This window comes from Erythrolamprus reginae, chromosome 2, assembly GCF_031021105.1.
Source record: "Erythrolamprus reginae isolate rEryReg1 chromosome 2, rEryReg1.hap1, whole genome shotgun sequence".
NCBI classification, from domain to species: domain Eukaryota; kingdom Metazoa; phylum Chordata; class Lepidosauria; order Squamata; family Dipsadidae; genus Erythrolamprus; species Erythrolamprus reginae.
Window position 1 is genome coordinate 99155206 of NC_091951.1, and position 13308 is coordinate 99168513.

At 41.6% G+C, this 13308-nt stretch overlaps 1 protein-coding gene across 2 annotated transcripts in view; it reads left to right on the forward strand.

Moving 5' to 3' along the window:
• Positions 1-13308, forward strand: part of GRK6 (G protein-coupled receptor kinase 6) — a 50447-nt gene that overhangs the window by 12349 nt on the left and 24790 nt on the right. For both annotated transcript variants that reach the window (XM_070735830.1, XM_070735829.1), the window contains exons 2-3: positions 1156-1251; positions 12352-12464. In XM_070735830.1, coding sequence (XP_070591931.1) covers positions 1200-1251; positions 12352-12464 — 165 coding nt within the window. In that variant the 5' untranslated portion in view covers positions 1156-1199. The remainder of the gene's footprint in view (positions 1-1155; positions 1252-12351; positions 12465-13308) is intronic.

Below are 13308 nucleotides of genomic sequence, written 5' to 3' on the forward strand. Positions count from 1 at the left end.
GAGAAGGATTTAGGGGTAGTGATTTCTAACAGTCTCAAAATGGGTGAACAGTGTAGTCAAGCGGTAGGGAAAGCAAGTAGAATGCTTGGCTGCATAGCTAGAGGTATAACAAGCAGGAAGAGGGAGATTGTGATCCCGCAGTATAGAGTGCTGGTGAGACCACATTTGAAATACTGTATTCAGTTCTTCAGACCTCACCTACAAAAAGATATTGACAAAATTGAACGGGTCTAAAGACGGGCTACAAAAATAGTGGAAGGTCTTAAGCATTAAACTTTTCAGGAAAGACTTAATGAACTCAATCTGTATAGCCTGGAGGACAGAAGGGACAGGAGGGACATGATGGAAACATTTAAATATGTTACTGGGTTAATTAAGGTTCAGGAGGGAAGTGTTTTTAATAGGAAAGTGAACACAAGAACGAGGGGGCACAATCTGAGGTTAGTTGTGGGGGAAGATCAAAAGCAATGTGAGAAAATATTATTTTACTGAAAGAGTAGTAGATGCTACCTGGGATAAACATAGACCCATCCTAAGATAAAAAACAGGAAATAGTATAAGGGCAGACTAGATGGACCATGAGGTCTTTTTCTGCCGGCAATCTTCTATGTTTCTAAGTGGCATCTTTTCCCAGAATCACAGGGCTTCCCTCTGTGGCTGTACAAGAGACATGATTTATTCAAAGAATTTCAGATAGGTGCTATATTTATGCTCCTGTGCAATCCACATGTGATCTGAAACTCTGCACAGCCCTATAAGGTAAAATCGTACAAGTTCTTGTCCTTCAGGACCTGTTCTTTTGTAAAGCAACATCGTTCGCGTATTCAGGACTTGGCGCTGGGTAGAATGTATTGTTTACCTTCAATTGTGATATGGAAGAAAATCCTGGAGATCACATTTCAGTGCATTGTGTCACTGAAGGTTATTTACAGGGAGACGGTCCATGAGCTCTTCACAGTCGCACTGTCACCATTGGTGTCTGCAAGAGAGTCCTTTGGAAATGTTCTAAATAATATATTGCTCAGAAAAAAAAGTTGGGGTAGATTTGACCACTGATTGAGTTCTGATAGTGAGCGACAATTGGCAGCAACAGGATGTGTGTAAATAGTGCGTTCTGGTTTTCTCACTGTTTTCTTTTCTATTTGTCTCACGTAGGTGGAGGTGGGAATCGGAAGGGCAAGAGTAAGAAATGGCGTCAAATGCTACAATTCCCACATATCAGCCAGTGTGATGATCTCCGGCATACATTGGGTGAGGAGTATAAGATTTTGCCTGTTACTTTCCTGACCCTCCTTTACAAGGGTTGCAAGCGAAAAGACTTCGAATGCTTGGAGCAGGATCGTGCTCCTTCGTCCTTGGTGAACTGTGTTTGTTCTTCTATTTGCATGACTAGGCTGGATTTCATAATAGCAATAGCACTTACACTTATGTACTGCTTCACAGCGCTTTGCAGCCCTCTCTAAGCCAGTGTTTCCCAACCTTGGCAACTTGAAGATATCTGGACTTACACTCCCAGAAGTCCCCAGCCAGCATTCGCTGGCTGGGGACTTCTGGGAGTTGAAGTCCAGATATCTTCAAGTTGCCAAGGTTGGGAAACACTGCTCTAAGCAGTTTATAGAGCCAGCGCATTGCCCCCAACAATCTGGGTCCACATTTTACCCACCTTAGAAGGATTAAAAGTTGAGTCAACGTTGAGCCTGGTGAGATTCGAACTGCCAAATTGAAGGCAGCTGGCAGTCAGAAGTAGCCGGCAGTACTTCATTCTAACCACTGCACCACTATCGCTCTATAACGGTGCCACTATAATGAAAAACATTACCAACATAGAATTATGACCCAACTTGCCTTGTACAAATAGCCCTCGACTTACAACAGTTCATTTAGTGACCGTTTGATAGTCGCAGCATCCCAGGATCATGTGATCACCTTTTATGACCCTCTGACAAACAAAGTAAACAGGGAGGGAAGATAAACTTAGCAACCCTGTTATTAGATTAGATTAGATTAGATTAGATTAGATTAGATTAGACTGAACAGTTGCACTTATTCACTTAAGAACTGGAGCAAAACTCACTTAACAAATGTCTTAGCAACAGGAGATTTGAGCTCTATTATGGTCGTAATGTGAGGACTTACCTCAATAGGAGGGAATTGCAAAACAAGATTTGTCTTTCGAGGAATATCTTAGTGTTTCTCTTATTTTGTCCAGAATACCGAGTCTAGAAAACCATAAACTGCTTTCAGAAAATCTCCAAACTATCCCTAGTGTGGCTCAGTTAGCATGGTCCAGAGAGGCAATGGACCATTCCAGAGTTCTGCTTAATATTCTGTTCCAGAAATGGTAAATTTCGCACATCTGTACTTTTACGGTGTGTTAAATTCAGAGGCAGTCTCAAATACGTAGGCTAAGGGGAAAAACAACCTTCTGTTGAATTGTTTATAAGCAACTGCCATTCAGAGTAGGCTCAAGCATAGAATAGAATAGAATAGAATAGAATTTTTTATTGGCCAAATATGATTGGACACACAAGGAATTTGTCTTGGTGCATATGCTCTCAATGTACATAAAAGAAAAGATGCATTTGTCAAGAATTATAAGGTAAAACACTTAATGATAGTCTGGGTACAAATAAGCAATATTAGGAACCAGTCAATATAAATTGTAAGGATAGAAGCAACAAAGTTAACAGTCATATAGTCATTAGGAGGAGACAGGTGATGGGAAGGATGAGAAGATTAATAGTAGTGAAGACTTTGGAAATAGTTTGACAGTGTTATGGGAATTATTTGTTTAGCAGAGTGATGGTGTTCAGGAAAAAACTGTTCTTGTGTCTAGCTATTCTGGTGTGCAGTGCTCTATAGCATCGTTTTGAGGGTAGGAGTTGAAGCAGTTTGTGTCCAGGATGTGAGGTGTCTGTAAGTATTTTGACAGCCCTCTTTTTGACTCATGCAGTATACAGGTCCTCACTGGAAGGCAGGTTGGTAGCAATTGTTTTTTCTGCAGTTCTAATTATCCTCTGAAATTTGGGTTGCTGGGTTGCAGAATCAACTTTGTCGGTGCCCCCTTGGAGAATGTAGTTTCATAAGTTAACTAAAAGCATCACTGATCAAAGTTTCACAGTCGCACATCATCACCGGCTTCAAAAGTTCCAAACACAGCTGTAACACATTAAATGTGCATAATACTTTAGGTTTTCACAGCAAATAAAGACCATATGAGAATCTGTGCTGGTAGAAAGTTTTAAACTGTTTGATAAATCTGGAGGATGTGGATTATCTTCTCAGATGTGTTCAGGCTTGGATGCAGCACTGGAAACAGCATTACTTCTGCTTGTTGAACACGTCTAGTGGGATTAGAAAGAGACTGAAATACAACTCTCCTAGACTTATCTCTCACCAGCTTTCAGTACAAATGCTCTCCATCGTGGTAACCTTTAGGACTGGCCTCAGGGATCAGGAGGAGAATTTATATTACAATGGTTCTCCTTCCTCTGTGGTCCGTTCCAGTCAACGTTGGTGGGAGGGAGGGAGAGATTGAATCAATGTCCTTTGCTTTCTGGTGTTCCTTGGGTCGCAGCACTTTCTACTTGCCCATTTCACATTTACATGAGACTGTCAGTCAAGATGATCCTACAGCACAGTCTCAATATGCTGAAGGTGTCCAGTTATGTCTCTTAGCCTGTAGCCAACCAATCTCAGTGCTGGAGAAGCTCTTTTTTTTTTAATTGAATCTCAAAGACAGACAAAACATACATTACATGTAACATTTAGTGGAGCAACAATCGCTCCTCTCAAAGTAGAAGTCATCTTTATATTTATAATAAGTAAAAAAGAAAAAAACCCTAACTCTATCATTGTTTATAAAATACTTAAATATATCAATTGTAAGATAATAAGTAAAAACACATCTAAAACATTTAAAAATATATAGAAATTTTAAAATTATAACTTAAAATGAACTATGAAAGTGCTGGAGAAGCTCTTAGGGCAGTGATGGCGAACCTTTTTTTGGCTCAGGTGCCAAAAGAATAGCATGCGTGCGGGTGCCCATACCCATAATGCAATGCTCTTCCCCTCTGCGCTGCCCACCCCCAGGCTTGTGCACAGGCCTCACTGAAACCTCCAGTAGGCCCATTGGGCTGTTTTCACTCTCCTCAGGGTTCAGGAAAGCCTTCTTAAACCTGGAGCTGGTGAACAATGGCCCAACAGGCCACCTGGAAGTTCGGAAATGAAACGGACGTGGAGCTGCCCTGCTACTTATCTTCAGATAGTTGCAACCAGGCCTCGCATACCTTGGCCCATTTCAGCCGACAATGCTGTCCTGAAGGCCTCTCTAGCTGATAACAGAGTTCTGGATCGATTTGGAGCTCTGTTATTGGCTAGAGATGCCTTCAGGAAGGCCTTGCCGGCTGCAGAAGAAATGGGCCAAGGCTGCAACGGTCCAAAGCCAAACAAGTTCCTGAAGACTTCTGACAAAGAAACTGAGGCTGGGAGAGACGCACACAAATAAACCTCCTGAGGTTTTGCTAAAACCTAGAGAGAGAGAAAATGGCCAAAAAGAAGGCTGAAAATCAGCTGGCCAGTGAGCACATATGTGCTGGAGCTGACATAGGGCAATGCCTCGCATGTCCTCAAATATGACCCTGTGTGCTACCTGTGGCACGAATGCCATAGGTTCACCATCACTGTCTTAGGGTCTCGATAATTAAGGAACAGGCTTAAGCTTAGGTCTGTGCGGTTCTTTAAGGCAACTTTAAAAATCTAGTAACCATTTTCCCACTTCAATAGGGCATGAAGTGGGCAGTTTTAAGATGGACTGCATAGCTAGAGGTATAACAAGCAGGAAGAGGGAGATTGTGATCCCGCTATATAGAGCGCTGGTGATACCACATTTGGAGTACTGTGTTCAATTCTGGAGACCTCACCTACAAAAAGATACAGTGGAACCCCGACATAAGAGCTGCTCTACTTAAGAGCAACTCGAGATAAGAGCTGGGAGGGGAGAGATATTTTTGTTCTACTTACAAGCCCAAATTTGAGATACAAGCGCCAAGGAGCTGTCTCCTGAAGCCAAACGCTAACTTCCGCGTTCGGCTTCAGCAGACAGCTGCGAAGCGGCGCACGTGTTTTAAAAGGTTGCAGCCGGCCTGGGGGGCTCGGGGGGGTGCTTGCAGCTTTCTTTCTTGCTCTTTTTCTTTCTCTTTTACCTTCCCTTCTATTTCTTCTTTTCTTTCTCCTTCCCACCTTCTTCCCTCCCTCCCTCCCTTCACTCATTCCTCTCTTACTCTCCCCTTTCATAAGTTTCCTTGCTTCCTTCCTCTGTTCCTGTCCCTTCCCCCTTTCTTTCTTTCTTTCTTTCTTTCTTGCTCTTTTTCTTTCTCTCTTTTACCTTCCCTTCCTCTATTTCTTCTTTTCTTTCTCCTTCCCACCTTCTTCCCTCCCTCCCTTCACTCATTCCTCTCTTACTCTCCCCTTTCATAAGTTTCCTTGCTTCCTTCCTCTGTTCCTGTCCCTTCCCCCTTTCTTTCTTTCTTTCTTTCTTTCTTGCTTGCTTGCTTTCTTTCTTGCTCTTTTTCTTTCTCTCTTTTACCTTCCATTCCTCTATTTCTTCTTTTCTTTCTCCTTCCCACCTTCTTCCCTCCCTCCCTCCCTTCACTCATTCCTCTCTTACTCTCCCCTTTCATAAGTTTCCTTGCTTCCTTCCTCTGTTCCTGTCCCTTCCCCCTTTCTTTCTTTCTTTCTTTCTTTCTTTCTTTCTTTCTTGCTTGCTTGCTTGCTTGCTTGCTTGCTTGCTTGCTTGCTTGCTTGCTTGCTCTTTTTCTTTCTCTCTTTTACCTTCCCTTCCTCTATTTCTTCTTTTCTTTCTCCTTCCCACCTTCTTCCCTCCCTCCCTCCCTCCCTTCACTCATTCCTCTCTTACTCTCCCCTTTCATAAGTTTCCTTGCTTCCTTCCTCTGTTCCTGTCCCTTCCCTCTTTCCTTCCTTCCTTCCCACCCTCCGTCCATTCATTCACCCATTCCTCTCTTGATCGCTTAAAGCTGGTCCCTGGTGCAAAAAGGGTTGGGGACCTCTGTCCTACAGGATTGGGTGGCAGAGAAGTTGAACATATGTAAATTTAAAAGTTTAAGAAAGTTTACAAGTTAAGTGAAAGAAACTTCATTATTCATTTATATGTACATGTACATTTCTTCATTAAAAACATGTCTTTCTGCATAATTTAGACTAACTTTGTGAGTTTTTTGAGGGCTGGAACCAATTAAAATTATTTACATTAATTCCTATGGGGAAAAGTCGTTCGAGATAAGAGCTGCTCGACTTAAGAGCCCAGGTCCGGAACGAATTAAACTCGTATCTCGAGGTACCACTGTATTGACAAAATTGAACGGGTCCAAAGACGGGCCACAAGAATGGTGGAAGGTCTTAAGCATAAAACGTATCAGGAAAGACTTCATGAACTCAATCTGTATAGTCTGGAGGACAGAAGGAAAAGGGGGGACATGATCGAAACATTTAAATATGTTAAAGGGTTAAATAAGGTTCAGGAGGGAAGTGTTTTTAATAGGAAAGTGAACACAAGAACAAGGGGACACAATGTGAAGTTAGTTGGGGGAAAGATCAAAAGCAACATGAGAAAATATTATTTTACTGAAAGAGTAGTAGATCCTTGGAACAAACTTCCAGCAGACGTGGTAGATAAATCCACAGTAACTGAATTTAAACATGCCTAGGATAAACATATATCCATCCTAAGATAAAATACAGAAAATAGTATAAGGGCAGACTAGATGGACCATGAGGTCTTTTTCTGCAGTCAGACTTCTCTGTTTCTATGACTGTTATATATATTTTATAAACAAACAAATATTTTTGATTTTAAAAATACTACTGTTTTTTGTTTGAAGAAATCTATTACATGAGACTTGACTTTTTGTCACGTTTTTGTGCACCATACTATTTTGATACTTTTTTCTCTTAAAAACAAAAACTTCGTAGTACTATAATTGCATTAAGGAAAACCAAAGGGGCTGGTAGTTTTGGTGTATGCCAATCCCTAATTGTTGACTTCAGTTTTTCCGCTCTGGCATACATAAAGTGTTACTGGAATGGGTTGGGGTTGGGGCAGAAATTTATTTGCACAGATTTTAAAAAAGGGAAAAAAATAATGTGAGTTCCTATCACTGCTCAGAAAGGAATTTTGTTACTTGTTTGAAAACCGCAGTCTGGTTAGTGTTTGGGGGTTCTGCTTGCTTAGAATTTGAGAACATTCTTCCTGAAAAAATGAATTAATCGGTTCATGTACATGAGGCTTTTTGAACTTTAAATATGGAATCTGAAAGAAGTGGCACCAGTTGATAAATTTACACTGACATAATTAAGCTTGGCTGAAAACTTTTTTTTTATAGAATCATGGCAAGTCTTTTCTTATTCGGAAGACTGTATGTTCTGAATTTTTGATTCTAATAGAAGGAGGCTGTAGATTGAGTTGGATTGTTGTCCATCAAAACTTTGCGGTGATTCTTTGGAGCTCAAATCAAAAGACTGAATATGGAACCTACTGAATACAGATCATATTATTATACCACTGACTCATTAAGTCCAGTTTCTCTTCTGTTCCTGTATAACTGTTTTTCTTGTTTGTCCCCATGGTGTATTGAATTAGGGCTTTTGTGTCCTGACCACAGTAATGTTTGAGCTTTTTCCTTGAGTGGTTTTACTTAATTATTCCTTCTGATGCATTATCTCGTATTTGATGGAAGAAGAAAATTAAGTTTTGGATCTCAACCAGAATTTCAACGCTGACCCTAAAAACCTGAATATTTTCTGCGTAGCCTAGCTATTTGTTCTCTTGGGAATTATAATATTGATCTGAGTTAATTTGAAAAGTACACTTTTCTCCGTCTTGAAATTGAAGTAATATCTAGCTGTTTCCTTTCCAACTCTCTTTATAGCAATCGCAATCGCACTTTGACTTATATACCATTTTACAGTGCTTTATAGCCAGTAAAGGGCTACCCAAATTTTTACTACCACACTGTGGGCATGGCTTATGCATTTTGTTTCAACATCTTTCAGTGCAAATTGGGTGTTCTGGGGTGAAGTTCCATTTTTGCTACCCCATTGCGTTTCCCCCATCCGGACAGTAGCCCACCCCTGATTATCTACTATATAAAGTGTATGTACACACATGCACACACAGCTCTTCTAAAATTATACACATTCAACCTCATTTACTGCGATAGGAAAAACATACCCAGAGCCCAGAAGGGGAAATAAGAAAAAAACAAAAACAAAATTTTGCTACCAGTACTGTGTACCTGAATAAAATTTTACTACCGGTAGTGCGAACCTGACCATACCCATAGGAGCCCAGCACTGTTTACAGCCCTCGCTAAGCAGTTTTATAGAGTCAGCATATTGCCCCCAACAATTTGGGTCCCTGTTTTATCCAACCCTGAAGGATGGAAGGCTGAGTCAACCTTGAGCTTGGTGGGATTTGAACTGCCAAATTGCAGCCAGCCAGCAAGCCAGCAGAAGTAGCATAGAAAACTGCTTTCTAACCACTGAGCCCCCGAGGATCTTTTAATGCCCAATTTGGAGTTTAGCAAAAATATAGATAACACAATGAATGATTAAAAATACGAGAGTTAAAGAGATGAGAAGAAAAATCTTACATAAGTGGTATTATACACCTGTACAAATTGCACACTTCCAGGGGAAAGAGAAGAGCAAATGTTGGCATGGGTGCCAGAAAAAAGGAATATTTATGCATATGATCTGGGAGTGTGCAGAAATACAGAAATTCTGGAAGGTAGTCCAGAATGAAATTAATAAAATGTTAAACATTAATTGGATTATTATAAAAGAAGCAGCAATTTTAATTAAATATAGGGAATTAGGAGAATTTAAGGAAATTAAAACTGCAGCATTGGAAAGTGCTCAAGCGGTGATAGTTTTAGGATGGAAAGATTCTACAAAATGGACAGTACAAAATTGGTATGGGTATATGGTGGATCACATATATTTTGAAATTATGGAAATAAGATTAAATAATTTTGATGAGAATAAATTAGAGAAGCTGATGGTGCGATGGAACAAGGTAAAAGATTATATGTTAAGTAAAATCTGTGATGTAAATACGAAAAATAAACTACAATCACTCTTTTAGTAAAATTTGCTCAAGATAGAGCCAAGGATTAATAGATAGATAAACAAGTTAAACCTCTTTGAATCCTCCTGTAGGGGTGGTGGGGGTGACGGGGGGGGGGTGTTGTTTGGTGATGGGCACAAGCACTGTGCACTGTTATATGTTTGTTTTTTGTAAACCTATAAAAATCAATTAAAATTATATTTAAAAAAAAAAAAAGATAACACAATGAATGCTGCTATATATGTAGAGATGGTACACATTAAAACCTTGATGTCTATCTAGATCAGGGGTGTCAAACTCAAGGCCCGGGGACCGGATCCAGACCTTAATATGCTTAATATCAGCTGCTACAGTCAGAAATATGAAGCTTCTGTCTAGCACGTAACTCTTGCCTGTGTTTGGCCTGACCACGTTCTTGAGTGCGGGAGAATAATCCTGCCAGGCCCTGGACCCCTCACCTTGCACTCATTTCCTATCAGAGGAAGAAATGGCTCGTTTGCAAGGTGGCCCCTCCCCCTCGTGTTTCTGGAGTTGGTGTTGTTTATCTTCACAGTTCAGGAAACCACAGCTTCCTTAGAGAAACTGCTGCATAGAGAAGGACAGTCTTACAACATGTGCCATGAGAGGGTTGGGGCAGGCTGATTTATGGGCAAGAGGCTTCCTGGGAAATTATGATTCGTCCTGATTCCAACAATGCAGCAGGATAATAAAACAACACCACGAATTTAGGGGATATCTGGAAAACAAACCAGACCACAATTAGGCTTTTCGCTCAATACCGACTTGAAAAATCTTTAAACATTGTTTTGCTGGGCACAGAACTATTGACCTGCCTTTACAGGTTCCTAACAAATTGCAATTGCTCTTTGTCTTCCCCAAATCCCAGCCTGGAAGTATATTCAGAAATGAGGTCCATTGCATAACTTTGTTAACATGTTTTTGAGAACCAATGTCCTCAGATAATGCTTTTGACTCTAAACTTCAAGCATAATTTGAAGCCATTGTTTGTTTATTAAATTTATTTGTCGCCCAACTCATTCCAAAGCAATTCTGGGAGGCTTACAGCATAAAATCATTGAATTCCATTCACTCTTGATAATACAGTTGTGCAGTGGTCCTCTTTTTGGACTTCAATATAAAGTCTAATTACTAAACAAATGGAGGTAATACTGGAGGAAAACCTCTTCAGACTGGATGTTGTACTGACATTTGTGGAGAGAAAGAAAGTGGCAGAAAACAAAGTACAGAATTACTGATAATTAATGATGCGAGGAATACTAAGCACTTAAAAGAAATAATCTACTGCTATGAAGTACATACGAAACGTTTGATATATTCAAACTCAACTCTGCAATTGTTTGCATTTGTGGGGTATCTGTAGCTACTATGAAATAATTCAGGTTGGTCTAGGACCAGGGAGATCGCAATACAAGTCTACATTCAAAGAAATACTATGTGAGATCACAAAGGAAAGAGGATATTATTCTGACATATAAATTGATACAAGTCGGAAATTCTCAAGATTGGAATAATACAGTACAGTATTCTCATTGTCTATATATGAGGGTTGCCCAGAAAGTAATGCATCACATTTTTTTTCTCAGCCTACAGCAGGGGTCCCCAAACTTTTTACACAGGGGGCCAGTTCACTGTCCCTCAGACTGTTGTAGGACTGGACTATAAAAAAAATCCCTTGCGGGCGGGCGCGGGCATGGCTCTTTCTTTCACCCACCGCCGTCGCCTCCAGCCAAGCCGGCAGCAGTCTCCGCGAGTTCCTCGAGCGGGATCTGCCACTTCCCTTCGGGCAGCCCAGCCAGGCAGCCATAGAAAGTGCAATAAGGAAAGGGAGCTGCGAATGGGCGGGTGCCGAGCCTCTCGGTTGTAGTCTGTCCGCCCCCATCCCCCTGCCAGCCCACAAGGGGATGAGGAGTGCGCACGCACGTGCAACATTCAGAATAAGAAAAACCTTCGCCACTCAAAAAAAGAAAAACTTTAGCCGGCCTCGCACTTTCGGCGTTCCCCGCCCCCAACTCCAATGCCCGGCTCCATGTAAAATCTCGTGTGCTGCCGCAGGCTGGATAAATTGCCTCAGCGGGCCGCATCCAGCCCCCGGGCCGTAGTTTGGGGACCGCTGGCCTACAGTAATGGTACGAATACAAAACGTTAGATATATATTACTTGAATTGTCAGGAGTGCGTGTGTAAATTTTGCATTTCTTCAGACAGATAGCGTAGCTGCAGCAGTGTTTCGAAATGGCGTCTGTAAGTGATGTACATTACAAGCAGCGTGTCGTCATTGAATTTCTCACTGCGGAGAAAGAAACTGTTGGGAATATTCACAAACATTTGTGTACAGTTTATGGAGAATCTGCAGTCGACCAAAGTATGGTTAGTCACTGGGCACAGAGAGTGAGGGTGAAGAGGTGATTTGCACAGTTCAGAAATGGCTTCGTGACCAGAACAAGGAGTGGTACCGACAGGGCATACACGCCCTTGTGTCTCGCTGGAGGAAGGCCATAGAACAGGATGGAGATTACGTGGAAAAATAGGGAGTGTAGAAGAAAAATCATTCTTTCTTGTGTGTAAGTTTCATTGTGCTCAATTGTTGAAGGAAAAAAATATGGTGCATTACTTTCTGGGTGACCCTCGTATTCTATGGGTCTGTGCTAAAGAAAGAAAAGGGGGAACGGCAAAAGTCATGAATAGAGATGAGGTTAGGGTCTGAGAAGGATCCTCTCCTTTCTTCCCTAGCTGAGAATAGTCAACAGGAGGTTAAAACAAAATACCAGATCTTCTCTGGGACCAATTAGTTGAGCTGATTTTCTCTTAGGGAAAGCCTGCTTGGAATCTTGTTAGACAAAGGAGATGCCATACAACTACGGAAAGGTTATTTGACAAGAAATGCAAGATTTCTTTTCTGGAGACTGTTCAGTGTGAAAATACAGCTTTTCCAGGGCAATTGTGGATTTGGTTTTAGATGTCATAAATGATTCTGCACCGCCTCCCCAAAGTGGCACATTCCCATATCCCCCCAATGATGTGTTCAAATTGCAACTTTCAAAATTCTCTGCCAGCCAGTCAATGTGTTGGAAAGTGGTTGTAAGTGTTGTCTCCTGGTCTCATTATGAAAACACTCAAAGCCAAATCACAATGAAGGAGGATTCGAGCATTTTCATAATGAGATTGTGTTTGTTTTGCTTTCAGAGCGGGACTACCACAGTTTGTGTAATAAACAGCCGATTGGACGTCTGCTGTTCCGGCAGTTTTGTGACACACGACTAGAACTCATGCGCTGTGTCAAGTTCCTGGATGCTGTGGTAAGCACAACTCAGTGCCTGAAGGGGACGGGGGCACCAACTGCACATTTTTTGCATAGGGGGGTCCTACAGTGCATCCGTTTCAAATTGTGTGCCTAGCTCTGTTGCTACCCTGTTTCCCCGAAAATAAGACGTACCCCGAAAGTAAGGCATGTCAGAGGTTTTGCAGAATTTGCTAATATAAGGCACCCCCCGAAAATAAGGCGTAGTCAAGTTTACATACGGTACGGTGGAAAAACATACGGTACCATTCAAAGCTGTTCATAGCGGTACCGTAATAATGTGGCGTCCCCTGCTGGCCCCTTCCATCGCTTTGTATCGTCCAGTACAGCAGACACAGTCTGCTGCTGTCTCACCGCCATTACAGTCTCCACTACAGTGCGTAGACTGTAGTTCCTCTGGTGGCCGGAAGCTGCAATAGCGGGAGTATACTGTTGTACCATATAAGTGCCATTGTGTGTGTGTGTGGGTGCCATACTGACAGGTACCGTACACTTTCTTTGGGGGTGTCAGCTTTTCTGCCTGTGAATTTGTCTTATTTGAGAAATATAAGGCACCCCCTGAAAATAAGACGTAGCACAACTTTTGGAGCAAAAATTAATATAAGACGGTGCCTTATTTTCGGGGAACCACGGTACTTCCTTGTTGTGCTCTCTTCAGAGCAGAGTCTAGTGTTATCCCTGAAACGTACTGCAATAGTGGGTTCTCTTCAAGTGATACTGGAACACACAAGGAATATTCTCCCTGGGCTGCCTCTCTCCACATAGAATTCCCTGGTTTGAATCTTCCAAGCTGTGTTTTTATTTCTAGCAGGGATCTGTAACAATGGCGCCTTCTTGCTCTC